Here is a 15,335-nt window from a genome sequence, read left to right on the forward strand (position 1 = left end):
CTCAGAGTCCGGAGGCTGTGGGCACCGTGTGTGGCCCTTTAAGGCTGCATTCACACATCAGTTTTTTGCCGTCAGGCACAATCCGGCGAATTGTGAAAAAAAAAAAAAAAAAAAGAAAACGGATCCGGCAAAAGTTGCCGCCTGATCCGTTTTTTATCATAGACTTGTATTAGCGACGAATGTCCTCACATTTCATCCGTTTTCTGCTGGATCCATCGAAAATTGGTTTTCCGGAGAAAACGGACATAGGATCGATTTTTGTGTCCATCGCCGTTGGCTACATTGGAAACCGATGGCGACGGATTCCGTCTAACTGAGCATGCTCAGATTGCGTTTTCTATTCTGGTCTCCCTCCCCCCTTAGGATCCAATTAGCCGGATCAGCTACTCGGATCTGGCGAAAAAACGTATCCGTCGCATCAGTTTTTCACAATTTGTGACGGTTCCGTTTTTTTCAGAATTTGCAGGATTGAGCCTGACGGCATCAGACATGGCGGGCGGATAGCATTACGGCGGGCGGATAGCATTACGGCGGGCGGATAGCATTACGGCGGGCGGATAGCATCACGCCGTGTGCCGCCTCTCCTCGGGGTCTTTGTTGTGGACACAATTCTCGCCACCCCGGAGAATGCGAGTCCTGTCACCGGCCACCTGTCACTAGGAGGAAACCGATATTTACTGCCCCCCCCCTGAAACGCTGTAACTGGAGGTGTCCGCACACCGCCAGCTGTGCGAGGGTTAAGTGTTTATTGCGTGGCCGCCATTACTGTCGTTATATTGCAATTTAGCCTTATATCTATGGTAACCTGCTCTTAAGAGAAGACAACCAATCAGAAGAAAGGTTTCATTTTTTTCAGGGAAGCCCAATATATGAAAGACGATTTCCCATTGGTTGCTATAGACAACAAGCAAGCAATCAAAATTTAGCTTTCATTTACTGACAAAATGGACGCCACTGACACGTTACCGTGGGCAACAAGAGTGTTCAGACTTTACGTGCGATTATTTTTTATTGGATTATTACAAAGAGGAAATATTAAATCCATCACAAACCGCAGCAGTGTCTCGCCCTTCCCGCCTCGTGTGGCCCTTCCCTCCTCGTGTGGCTCTTCCCGCCCCGTGTGGCCCTTCCCTCCTCGTGTGGCTCTTCCCGCCCCGTGTGGCCCTTCCCTCCTCGTGTGGCTCTTCCCGCCCCGTGTGGCCCTTCCCGCCCCATGTGGCCCTTCCCGCCTCATGTGGCCCTTCCCGCCCCATGTGGCCCTTCCCGCCCCGTGTGTCTCTTCCCGCCCCGTGTGGCCCTTCCCGCCCCGTGTGGCCCTTCCCGCCCCGTGTGGCCCTTCCCGCCCCGTGTGTCTCTTCCCGCCCCGTGTGGCCCTTCCCGCCCTGTGTGGCCCTTCCCGCCCCGTGTGGCCCTTCCCGCCCCGTGTGTCTCTTCCCGCCCCGTGTGTCTCTTCCCGCCCCGTGTGTCTCTTCCCGCCCCGTGTGTCTCTTCCCGCCCCGTGTGGCCCTTCCCGCCCCGTGTGTCCCTTCCCGCCCCGTGTGTCTCTTCCCGCCCCGTGTGGCCCTTCCCGCCCCGTGTGGCCCTTCCCGCCCCGTGTGGCCCTTCCCGCCCCGTGTGGCCCTTCCCGCCCCGCGTGGCCCTTCCCGCGTGGCCCTTCCCGCCCCGTGTGGCCCTTCCCGCCCCGTGTGGCCCTTCCCGCCCCGTGTGGCCCTTCCCGCCCCGTGTGGCCCTTCCCGCCCCGTGTGGCCCTTCCCGCCCCGTGTGGCCCTTCCCGCCCCGTGTGTCTCTTCCCGCCCCGTGTGTCTCTTCCCGCCCCGTGTGTCTCTTCCCGCCCCGTGTGTCTCTTCCCGCCCCGTGTGTCTCTTCCCGCCCCGTGTGTCTCTTCCCGCCCCGTGTGTCTCTTCCCGCCCCGTGTGGCCCTTCCCGCCCCGTGTGGCCCTTCCCGCCCCGTGTGGCCCTTCCCGCCCCGTGTGTCTCTTCCCGCCCCGTGTGTCTCTTCCCGCCCCGTGTGGCCCTTCCCGCCCCGTGTGGCCCTTCCCGCCCCGTGTGTCTCTTCCCGCCCCGTGTGTCTCTTCCCGCCCCGTGTGTCTCTTCCCGCCCCGTGTGGCCCTTCCCGCCCCGTGTGGCCCTTCCCGCCCCGTGTGTCTCTTCCCGCCCCGTGTGTCTCTTCCCGCCCCGTGTGTCTCTTCCCGCCCCGTGTGTCTCTTCCCGCCCCGTGTGTCTCTTCCCGCCCCGTGTGTCTCTTCCCGCCCCGTGTGTCTCTTCCCGCCCCGTGTGTCTCTTCCCGCCCCGTGTGGCCCTTCCCGCCCCCGCGTGGCCCTTCCCGCCTCGTGTGGCCCTTCTCGCCCCTCCCTCCTCGCCCATCTCACCCGTTTCCTCACATCTTCTGCTTTTTTTTGGCGATTCCTTCTGAGGATTTTTTCGGTCCAAGGTGAGGCGTCTCTCGCTGTCTCTGCTGCGCCGCCATCTCAGCCCCCTGAAGAGGCCTCTGGGGGAGCGCGGTTTCCAGGAGACGATCGGATGAATATTAATGACCCCTCCGTCTTTTCCTGCCATTTATCTCCCTCATCACCGAGAGCAGATCAATTTCTGAAAAAAAAAATAAAAATGTCGTCCAGTGAAAATCCTAAATGTTCACACGTTGTTGAGCAAATGGCAAAAAATGTCGGCGTCACAGCTGGTGGTCAGAAATATCAGAAATGCCAGGAATGGATCGTCATAAGTCCGGGATTATAGACATCGGACGCATCTGTGGCGGCCACAGAAAGCCCCGAATTCAGCCAGCTAAAAATGACAGCATGGCCCAAAATAGAATAGACAGGGCGCAGCGATAGGTGTGAGAAACGCGCTGGTGGATTAACCGGACGGGACGTAGCGATGGGTGTGAGAAACGCGCTGGTGGATTAACCAGACGAGACACAGCGATGGGTGTGAGAAACGCGCTGGTGGATTAGCCAGATGGGACACAGCGATGGGTGTGAGAAACGCGCTGGTGGATTAACCGGACGGGACGCAGCGATGGGTGTGAGAAACGCGCTGGTGGATTAGCCAGATGGGACACAGCGATGGGTGTGAGAAACGCGCTGGTGGATTAGCCAGATGGGACACAGCGATGGGTGTGAGAAACGCGCTGGTGGATTAGCCGTACCGGACTCAGCTATGGGTGTGAGAAACGCGCTGGTGGATTAGCCGGACGGGAGGCAGCGATGGGTGTGAGAAACGCGCTGGTGGATTAGCCAGATGGGACACAGCGATGGGTGTGAGAAACGCGCTGGTGGATTAGCCAGATGGGACACAGCGATGGGTGTGAGAAACGCGCTGGTGGATTAGCCAGATGGGACACAGCGATGGGTGTGAGAAACGTGCTGGTGGATTAGCAGGACGGGACGCAGCTATGGGTGTGAAAAACGCGCTGGTGGATTAACCGGACGGGACACAGCGATTGGTGTGAGAAACGCGCTGGTGGATTAGCCAGATGGGACACAGCGATGGGTGTGAGAAACGCGCTGGTGGATTAACCGGACGGGACGCAGCGATGGGTGTGAGAAACGCGCTGGTGGATTAGCCAGATGGGACACAGCGATGGGTGTGAGAAACGCGCTGGTGGATTAGCCAAATGGGACACAGCGATGGGTGTGAGAAACGCGCTGGTGGATTAGCCGGACGGGAGGCAGCGATGGGTGTGAGAAACGCGCTGGTGGATTAGCCAGATGGGACACAGCGATGGGTGTGAGAAACGCGCTGGTGGATTAGCCAGATGGGACACAGCGATGGGTGTGAGAAACGCGCTGGTGGATTAGCCAGATGGGACACAGCGATGGGTGTGAGAAACGTGCTGGTGGATTAGCCGGACGGGACGCAGCTATGGGTGTGAAAAACGCGCTGGTGGATTAACCGGACGGGACACAGCGATTGGTGTGAGAAACGCGCTGGTGGATTAGCCGGACGGGACTCAGCTATGGGTGTAAGAAACGTGCTGGTGGATTAGCAGGACGGGACGCAGCTATGGGTGTGAAAAACGCGCTGGTGGATTAACCAGACGGGACGCAGCGATTGGTGTGAGAAACGCGCTGGTGGATTAGCCGGACGGGACACAGCGATGGGTGTGAGAAACGCACTGGTGGATTAACTGGACGGGCCGCAGCTATGGGTGTGAGAAACGCGCTGGTGGATTAACCGGACGGGACGCAGCGATGGGTGTGAGAAACGCGCTGGTGGATTAACCGGAAGAAGCAATGGGTGAGAAACACACTGGTGGATTAACCGGATGGGGCGCAGCTATGGGTGTGAGAAACGCTCTGGTGGATTAGCCGGACGGGACACAGCGATGGGTGTGAGAAACGCGCTGGTGGATTAACTGGACGGGATGCAGCGATGGGTGTGAGAAATGCGCTGGTGGATTAACCGGACAGGACGCAGCGATGGGTGTGAGAAACGCGCTGGTGGATTAGCCGGACGGGACACAGCGATGGGTGTGAGAAACGCGCTGGTGGATTAACCGGAAGAAGCAATGGGTGAGAAACGCGCTGGTGGATTAACTGGATGGGACACAGCGATGGGTGTGAGAAACGCGCTGGTGGATTAGCCGGACGGGACACAGCGATGGGTGTGAGAAACGCGCTGGTGGATTAACCGGAAGAAGCAATGGGTGAGAAACGCGCTGGTGGATTAACTGGATGGGACACAGCGATGGGTGTGAGAAACGCGCTGGTGGATTAACCGGATGGGACGCAGCGATGGGTGTGAGAAACGCACTGGTGGATTAACCGGACGGGACGCAGCGATGGGTGTGAGAAACGTGCTGGTGGTTTAACCGGAAGAAGCAATGGGTGAGAAATGCGATGGATTGAAAGAACGCAGCGAAGGATGAGAAACGCAATGGTAGATTGACAGGACGCAGAGATTGGTGTGAGAAACATGATAAACTAAATCGGACATGACGCAGCGCTGGGTATCAAACACTCCAGAGTGTGAATAGGGCAGGAAGCAGCAACGGGAGTGACAAAACCGCGAGTGTGAATCTGGACAAGACGAAGTGATGGGTTTGAGAAACACTTTGAATGAATTGGAAGGAAGAAATGATGGGGGTGTAAAGTGCGCTGGGGAATAAATTGGTCAGGGTGGAGCGATGGATGTATGAAATGTGCTGGCATATTTTTCAGGCAAAGTGTCTGCTGTATGAAATGTGGCGAGCAGGGCCAAGTGATGGTGAATGAATCGGACAGGACAAAGCAATGGATGTTTTAAACTTGCTGGAGTATAACTTAGACAGGACGAAGCTGTGTGAAATGCGCTGGAAATTAAACTGACGGGGAAGCTGAATGTGACACAATGTAGAGTATAAATCAGACAAAATAAAGTGATATGTATGAAACGCACTGGAATATGAGTTAGAGAGGTCAGATAAATAGATTACTAAAACGCCCCGCAGAATATGAGAAACATGATGACGTGAATCGGACAGGACAAAGCAATGCATGTGTGGAGTATGAGTCCAACTGGAGAGGGAATGAGGTGTGTGAAACGCACTGGAGGATGAATCTGACAGGATGAAGCGGTGGTTGTGTGAAACGCACTGGAGAATGAATCTGACAGGATGAAGCAGCGGTGGTTGTGTGAAACGCACTGGAGGATGAATATAACAACATGAAGCAGCGGTGGTTGTGTGAAACGCACTGGAGTATGAATATAACATGAAGCAGTGGTTGTGTGAAACGCACTGGAGGATGAACCTGACAGGATGAAGCAGTGGTGGTTGTGTGAAACGCACTGAAGTATGAATCTGACAGAATGAAGCGGTGGTTGTGTGAAATGCACTGGAGTATGAATCTGACAGGATGAAGCAGTGGTTGTGTGAAACGCACTGGAGGATGAATTTAACAGGATGAAGCAGCGGTGGTTGTGTGTAACGCACTGGAGGATGAACCTGACAGGATGAAGCAGTGGTGGTTGTGTGCATCGCACTGGAGTATGAATCTGACAGGATGAAGCAGCGGTGGTTGTGTGTAACGCGCTGAAGTATGAATCTGACAGGATGAAGCAGCGGTGGTTGTGTGAATCGCGCTGAAGTATGAATCTGACAGGATGAAGCAGCGGTGGTTGTGTGAATCGCACTGGAGTATGAATCTGACAGGATGAAGCAGTGGTTGTGTGAATCGCACTGAAGTATGAATCTGACAGAATGAAGCGGTGGTTGTGTGAAACGCACTGGAGGATGAACCTGACAGGATGAAGCAGCGGTGGTTGTGTGAATCGCACTGGAGTATGAATCTGACAGGATGAAGCAGTGGTTGTGTGAAACGCACTGGAGGATGAACCTGACAGGATGAAGCAGCGGTGGTTGTGTGAAATGCACTGGAGAATGAATCTGACAGGATGAAGCAGCAGTAGTTGTGTGAATCGCGCTGAAGTATGAATCTGACAGGATGAAGCGGTGGTTGTGTGAAATGCACTGGAGTATGAATCTGACAGGATGAAGCAGCAGTGGTTGTGTGAAATGCACTGGAGGATGAACCTGACAGGATGAAGCAGCGGTGGTTGTGTGAATCGCGCTGAAGTATGAATCTGACAGAATGAAGCGGTGGTTGTGTGAAACGCACTGGAGGATGAACCTGACAGGATGAAGCAGCGGTGGTTGTGTGAAATGCACTGGAGTATGAATCTGACAGGATGAAGCAGCGGTGGTTGTGTGAATCGCACTGGAGTATGAATCTGACAGGATGAAGCGGTGGTTGTGTGCATCGCACTGGAGTATGAATCTGACAGGATGAAGCAGCGGTGGTTGTGTGAAACGCACTGGAGGATGAACCTGACAGGATGAAGCAGCGGCGGTTGTGTGAAACGCGCTGGCGTATTAATCTGACAGGATAACAGTGGGTAAAATGTTGGTAATTGCATCTGACAGGACGTCACCATTTTTTTAATGATAGGGAAGCATTATTATTACGTGATGATCAATTATTGTATTATATTTCTTATATTTATTTCTTTACTTTTCTCAATGTTTTTTACTATTCTAATGATTGAAATTTAAAGGGGCGGTGCACCTCAGCATGACCAAGTGTACTCACCACCGGTTTTTCGTAGGTCCTTGTGTACTGCCACCTGGGTTTCTCACCGATCTCTGAGCTTCTTCCACCTGGAACAGGCATTTGACTGCTGCAGCCAATCACTTCCTACAGCAATGACCTTTTCATCTCCATCGTGGCCAGTGATTGGCTACAGCAGTTCATAAGACCGGAATAGATGTTTGTACATCGCGTTTTGGTGGCACAGACCAGACACATGACCATTCCACCCAAGCACTGGCTACAGTCGCCATTGATTGACTGCAGCGGTCACATACCAGTCTACAGTGGAGGAAGGAAGCTTGGAGGCCAGTGGGGACCCCAGAGACAGGATAAGAGTAGTGGGGTGGTATCGATGTTACTTGTTTTTTTCTATTATTACGATTTCCTCATTGTGTTTTTGCTTTTCTTGCAGTCGTCCACTTCGGTCCCCTGCTCCTGAAAGTGGATGAAGACTCCACCGTAACCAAAAATGCTTCAGTCCCAGAAGAGAGAGTCCAGGACGTTTATCCCGTAACCATTTCTTCAAATGACCTGGCACCTTCAGAAACCATCACCCATCAGCTCCCAGATTCACAACCCGAGACTGAACCCACCCGGACCCCGTGGCCTTTGCCTGATGACGTCTTCTTAAGTCCGAGCCTTTCCACCTCTTTGTTGTTATCCTTGGCTTCGGTTCTGGGAGACCCCGCAACGACTCAGCTTTCTGAGATGTACGACGCCCGCTCTGATGCCGCGGAGCTGTCTTCTGGTGTTTACATCACAACTTCTTCTGTTGCCCTGGAACAGAGTGTAAATGTGGCATCGCAAGGTCCTATAGAAGATGATGTGACGGTTCCACCGCCAGATACTTTCTACCAAACTCCATGGGCCACGGAAACGCTTCCAATATTCATTGAAGATGGAGAAGGCGTCAACTCGGGCTTCACCTTGAAAAGCACGCAATCTGGGCAGCCCCCTACAGATTCCTACTTTGGGTCCTCGATAGAAGTGTCAATGGTTTCACGTAGTACACCAGCCATCTCTGCCACATCTTGGCCGGCTACCCCTGTGGAGAGTATATTGCCAAGTATGACCGATACTCAAGAGGTTACCAGCACTGCTACCAAATATCCTTTGTCTAGTATCTTCTCGGATTTAGGTTTTCTTACCATGCAGGATTCCACCACCAGCCCCAACGAGGCTATATCCGTCACATCTCCATTATATGAAACGTCATACTTTCATGACCCAGAAATCTCGTCTAGTTCTCTCCAAAGCTCAGTGCCTACTGACATTTCTGAGATGTGGTCCACCACAGGCACCGACGTTACCTACACTCAGTGGTGGTCGGAGGATTATGTGGAAACCATCAGCATTCAAACCTCAGGGTTTCCTGGAGATCTTCTTCCGACCAGCCTCATCACCAGCCAGAAGACCTCTTTAGTTGATGTTCTGGATTCTGTTTTGTCTTCTCTCCCGACTCCCTTCGTCTCTTCACTTTATACAGCGCTTACGGACTCTTCTGTAGATCTCACCAACATTGTTGATTCTACTGAAGTCCTCGCAACCTTGGTGTCTTCAGTCCCGAGCTCAGAAAATGAGACCCGTTGGGTTTCTTCATTAGAGTTTACTATAATGCCTTCATTGCATATCTCATCAATGACCTCTATCGTTCTGGCCAATTTTTCTACTACAGAAATATCTTCCCCGTACCTGCTAGAAAGTTCAATGTATGAACCTTTGAACACAGTTGAAGCTCCCGCATTTGTGCCAACAGAGTCTGGCATGTACTTCCCTCCAACCGCATCTCTTTCTGTGGAGTCTAAATACTTTACCTTAGTATCCACCCTGGAGCCCGATGGCCTCTTCTCTTCATCAGTGGAAAAAATGGCAGTGTCCTCCTCACCATTGGCGTCCAGTCACGTATCTGCATATGAACCTCAGGACTCATCGTCTGTACTTTCAATATCTGAATCCATATTCAGTACTCCCTTGTCGGAGTTTTACTCTACCACCATACGTGAAACGATAAGCATGGAGGTCATGCCATTGAATTCCACTTCCTTCCCATCACCATCGAGCGTTGACTGGACTGAGAACTTTTCGTCTGAGTTCACGGAGTTCTGGGAGTCCACCATCATGACGTCGAGCGTCATTTATACCTCAAGTACCGGTGCTACCTCTCTGCTGCCTTTACCGTCGTCATCTGCACTGAATGCCACCACATATGCCTTGCCCACCTCTTCGTTTGGTTTTGATCACACCATTAGTGCTTTGGTTGAGGAAGTTCTTCCGACCTCTTTATTCACCTTGGTTCAAAGCATGACTTTACCTCCGGAGTCAGATTCCTCGCCGTTCTTTACTTCACTCTTTTCAGTTACTACTTTGGTGCCACCCGATTTTACTGCTGCCCCGAGCATGCCACCCACCTCTGCTATGAGTTTGGAATCTACTATTGACTATGTGGCCACAGCCAGCAAAACGTCCACATATCCAACGTCTACAGTAAGTGTGCCGTGGAGCTCACAGCCGTCTTCAAGTCCGGTGTTCCTTCCGACTACTCCACAAACTCCAGACGTCCAGCCTTCTCCATCACCAACCCAACCTGTCACCACTATCGGTGCCATCACCAGACCAAGTGCTGACCCTTCCCCATCCCAATCTGTCACCACTGTAGGCACTACTCTACCTATCTCCACTACAGGCACCACTGCCTCGCCAAGTGCCCACCCTTCCCCAACTCTACCCATCACCACTACAGGCACCACTGCCTCGCCAAGTGCCCACCCTTCCCCAACTCTACCCATCACCACTACAGGCACCACTGCCTCGCCAAGTGCCCACCCTTCCCCAACTCTACCCATCACCATTACAGGCACCACTGCCTCGCCAAGTGCCCACCCTTCCCCAACTCTACCTGTCACCACTACAGGGACCACTGCCTCGCCAAGTGCCCAACCCTTCACCACCACCCCACCAAGTTCTTCCACACCGGCAGCTATCACCCATAACATCCTAGACACAACCACTCCACAAGTAACTACCACCACCATCATCACTCCGGGAGCTACGACAGTAACCTCCACCCTGACCGCACCGGTGACTCATCCTTCTGGACTCACAGCTACAACCACAGTGGCCACCACAAGGCCGAGCTTCGTGTGTGATGTGTCCAATCCGGAACCTTATCTGGTGACTGTCGGTGAGTCCGGTTGTGCCAGGATTATACTGCTCTTCCAGAGCTAAATTCTTAATTCTTTCACACTTTCCTGCTCTGCATCTGTCGTGTATTCTGCAGCACTAACGATCCTGTGTATTTGCATTTCAGTTTTATCGCGAGGATCAAATATTGAGAACGTCACCGAAACCATCAAGGAAACACTAACCGTGCACTTCAACCGATCTGTGGAGCTGGAGGTGAGTAATGAAATGTGAAGGAGCAGTGCAACTCCGAGACCCCAGCAGCAGAATAGCGAGTGCAGCTCTGGAACATAATACAGGATGTTACTCAGGATCAGTAATGTAATGTATGTACACAGTGACTGCAGCAGCAGAATAGTGAGTGCAGCTCTGGAGTATAATACAGGAGGTAACTCAGGATCAGTAAGGTAATGTATGTACACAGTGACTGCACCAGCAGAATAGTGAGTGCAGCTCTGGGGTATAATACAGGATGTAACTCAGGATCAGTAATGTAATGTATGTACACAGTGACTGCACCAGCAGAATAGTGAGTGCAGCTCTGGGGTATAATACAGGAGGTAACTCAGGATCAGTAAGGTAATGTATGTATACAGTGACTGCACCAGCAGAATAGTGAGTGCAGCTCTGGAGTATAATACAGGAGGTAACTCAGGATCAGTAATGTAATGTATGTACACAGTGACTGCACCAGCAGAATAGTGAGTGCAGCTCTGCAGTATAATACAGGAGGTAACTCAGGATCAGTAATGTATGTACACAGTGACTACACCAGCAGAACAGTGAGTGCAGCTCTGGGGTATAATACAGGATGTAACTCAGGATCAGTAATGTAATGTATGTACACAGTGACTGCACCAGCAGAATAGTGAGTGCAGCTCTGGGGTATAATACAGGAGGTAACTCAGGATCAGTAATGTAATGTATGTACACAGCGACTGCACCAGCAGAATAGTGAGTGCAGCTCTGGAGTATAATACAGGATGTAACTCAGGATCAGTAATGTAATGTATGTACCCAGTGACTGCACCAGCAGAATAGTGAGTGCAGCTCTGGAGTATAATACAGGATGTAACTCAGGATCAGTAATGTAATGTATGTACACAGTGACTGCTCCAGCAGAATAGTGAGTGCAGCTCTGGAGTATAATACAGGATGTAACTCAGGATCAGTAATGTAATGTATGTACCCAGTGACTGCACCAGCAGAATAGTGAGTGCAGCTCTGGAGTATAATACAGGATGTAACTCAGGATCAGTAATGTAATGTATGTACACAGTGTCTGCACCAGCAGAATAGTGAGTGCGGCTCTGGAGTATAATACAGGATGTAACTCAGGATCAGTAATGTAATGTATGTACACAGTGACTGCACCAGCAGAATAGTGAGTGCAGCTGTGGGGTATAATACAGGAGGTAACTCAGGATCAGTAATGTAATGTATGTACACAGTGACTGCACCAGCAGAATAGTGAGTGCAGCTCTGGAGTATAATACAGGATGTAACTCAGGATCAGTAATGTAATGTATGTACACAGTGACTGCACCAGCAGAATAGTGAGTGCAGCTCTGGAGTATAATACAGGATGTAACTCAGGATCAGTAATGTAATGTATGTACACAGTGACTGCACCAGCAGAATAGTGAGTGCAGCTCTGGAACATAATACAGGATGTAACTCAGGATCAGTAATGTAATGTATGTACACAGTGACTGCACCAGCAGAATAGTGAGTGCAGCTCTGGAACATAATACAGGATGTAACTCAGGATCAGTAATGTAATGTATGTACACAGTGACTGCACCAGCAGAATACGGAGTGCAGCTCTGGAGTATAATACAGGATGTAACTCAGGATCAGTAATGTAATGTATGTACACAGTGACTGCACCAGCAGAATAGTGAGTGCAGCTCTGGAACATAATACAGGATGTAACTCAGGATCAGTAATGTAATGTATGTACACAGTGACTGCACCAGCAGAATAGTGAGTGCAGCTCTGGGGTATAATACAGGATGTAACTCAGGATCAGTAATGTAATGTATGTACACAGTGACTGCACCAGCAGAATAGTGATTGCAGCTCTGGGGTATAATACAGGATGTAACTCAGGATCAGTAATGTATGTACACAGTGACTGCACCAGCAGAATAGTGAGTGCAGCTCTGGAGTATAATACAGGAGGTAACTCAGGATCAGTAATGTATGTACACAGTGACTGCACCAGCAGAATAGTGAGTGCAGCTCTGGGGTATAATACAGGATGTAACTCAGGATCAGTAATGTATGTACACAGTGACTGCACCAGCAGAATAGTGAGTGCAGCTCTGGAGTATAATACAGGAGGTAACTCAGGATCAGTAATGTAATGTATGTACACAGTGACTGCACCAGCAGAATAGTGAGTGCAGCTCTGGAGTATAATACAGGATGTAACTCAGGATCAGTAATGTAATGTATGTACACAGTGACTGCACCAGCAGAATAGTGAGCGCAGCTCTGGAGTATAATACAGGATGTAACTCGGGATCAGTAGTGTAATGTATGTACACAGTGACTGCACCAGCAGAATAGTGAGTGCAGCTCTGGAGTATAATACAGGATGTAACTCAGGATCAGTAATGTAATGTATGTACACAGTGACTGCACCAGCAGAATAGAGAGTGCAGCTCTGGGGTATAATACAGGATGTAACTCAGGATCAGTAATGTAATGTATGTACACAGTGACTGCACCAGCAGAATAGTGAGCGCAGCTCTGGAGTATAATACAGGATGTAACTCGGGATCAGTAGTGTAATGTATGTACACAGTGACTGCACCAGCAGAATAGTGAGTGCAGCTCTGGAGTATAATACAGGATGTAACTCAGGATCAGTAATGTAATGTATGTACACAGTGACAGCACCAGCAGAATAGTGAGTGCAGCTCTGGAGTATAATACAGGATGTAACTCAGGATCAGTAATGTAATGTATGTACACAGTGACTGCACCAGCAGAATAGTGAGTGCAGCTCTGGAGTATAATACAGGATGTAACTCAGGATCAGTAATGTAATGAATGTACACAGTGACTGCACCAGCAGAATAGTGAGTGCAGCTCTGGGGTATAATACAGGATGTAACTCAGGATCAGTAATGTAATGTATGTACACAGTGACTGCACCAGCAGAATAGTGAGTGCAGCTCTGGAGTATAATACAGGATGTAACTCAGGATCAGTAATGTAATGAATGTACACAGTGACTACACCAGCAGAATAGTGAGTGCAGCTCTGTAGTATAATACAGGAGGTAACTCGGGATCAGTAATGTAATGTATGTACACAGTGACTGCACCAGCAGAATAGTGAGTGCAGCTCTGGAGTATAATACAGGAAGTAACTCAGGATCAGTAATGTATGTACACAGTGACTGCACCAGCAGAATAGTGAGTGCAGCTCTGGGGTATAATACAGGATGTAACTCAGGATCAGTAATGTAATGTATGTACACAGTGACTGCACCAGCAGAATAGTGAGTGCAGCTCTGGAGTATAATACAGGCGGTAACTCAGGATCAGTAATGTATGTACACAGTGACTGCACCAGCAGAATAGTATAAATTGTGCAGCTCTGGAGTATAATACAGGAGGTAACTCAGGATCAGTAATGTATGTACACAGTGACTGCACCAGCAGAATAGTGAGTGCAGCTCTGGAGTATAATACAGGATGTAACTCCGGATCAGTAATGTAATGTATGTACACAGTGACTGCACCAGCAGAATAGTGAGCTCAGCTCTGAGGTATAATACAGGATGTAACTCAGGATCAGTAATGTATGTATGTACACAGTGACTGCACCAGCAGAATAGTGAGTGCAGCTCTGGGGTATAATACAGGATGTAACTCAGGATTAGTAATGTAATATATGTACACAGTGACTGCACCAGCAGAATAGTGAGTGCCGCTCTGGGGTATAATACAGGAGGTAACTCAGGATCAGTAATGTAATGTATGTACACAGTGACTGCACCAGCAGAATAGTGAGTGCAGCTCTGGAGTATAATACAGGATGTAACTCAGGATCAGTAATGTAATGTATGTACACAGTGACTGCACCAGCAGAATAGTGAGTGCAGCTCTGGGGTACAATACAGGAGGTAACTCAGGATCAGTAATGTAATGTATGTACACAGTGATTGCACCAGCAGAATAGTGAGTGCAGCTCTGGAGTGGGTATTTGCATAGTGATACATCTGCTTGTAGTGTCTAGTAGCGGGGGTTCTGCTCCTGTTTCCTCCTTTCCTCAGTATCGGTTATGATTATTGCAGTGTGATGAATACTCCCATCATCCGTGATGTTGGTGCGACAGGTTTTGTGTATGAAGTTGGAGTTGTCGCTGCCGTGTTTCTCCCCCTCTTCGCCTCTATTTACAGTCAGAAGTGTCAGAACGGCTCCAGTGATAAATGCGTCAGTGTGACAGCGCAGTTATCTGCATGGGGAGAGAGGGCAGCTCCATGACCACAGCTGAGGGTTCGTTACTCTGTATCCTGCTGTAACAGGCTATCAGGGCAGGAGAGGGATTGTGTCGTTGCAGAGTGACGCCTTACCCCAGTAAAGGTTTTCAGTCACTGACAGCAAGCAGAGATCTTGATGATAGTGAGCAATGGCGCTGTAAAGACTGTAAGAAAGTGACAGAAGTTTCCTCCATAGTGGTGGCCGGGGAAGGAGATGCGGGTGATGCCCCTGTAACCCCTCAGAACAGACGTACGCCTCCGGCCTGACGCCCCCCGATCTCACAGATCACAGCACTTTCACCGCACTCCGCCGGGGAATAACCTCAGATCATCTCCCATCTATAATTCATCATTGGACGGATACAGAAAATGTCAGATAAATTATAGATCAGAGTCTCCGCTTATCCCCAGCTCCATTCACCAGGAGCGCAGCACCGGAGCGGCCGCAGCAGCACAGAGTATGTCAGGAGAAGAGCGTGCTGATCTGGAGAGAAGTGGTACATATGAGGAGCCGGGTTCTCAGCAGCACAGAGTATGTCAGGAGAAGAGCGTGCTGATCTGGAGAGAAGTGGTACATATGAGGAGCC

The 15,335-nt window shown here is 50.5% G+C and overlaps 1 protein-coding gene across 7 annotated transcripts in view; it reads left to right on the forward strand.

The window, feature by feature from the left end:
• Positions 1-15,335, forward strand: part of KIAA1549 (KIAA1549 ortholog) — a 57,755-nt gene that overhangs the window by 14,877 nt on the left and 27,543 nt on the right. For all 7 annotated transcript variants that reach the window (XM_077267168.1, XM_077267172.1, XM_077267170.1 and 4 more), the window contains exons 2-3: positions 7,483-10,251; positions 10,378-10,466. In XM_077267168.1, the coding sequence (XP_077123283.1) occupies positions 7,483-10,251; positions 10,378-10,466 (2,858 nt within the window). The remainder of the gene's footprint in view (positions 1-7,482; positions 10,252-10,377; positions 10,467-15,335) is intronic.

The sequence above is a fragment of the Ranitomeya variabilis genome, chromosome 5 (assembly GCF_051348905.1).
Source record: "Ranitomeya variabilis isolate aRanVar5 chromosome 5, aRanVar5.hap1, whole genome shotgun sequence".
NCBI classification, from domain to species: Eukaryota; Metazoa; Chordata; class Amphibia; order Anura; family Dendrobatidae; genus Ranitomeya; species Ranitomeya variabilis.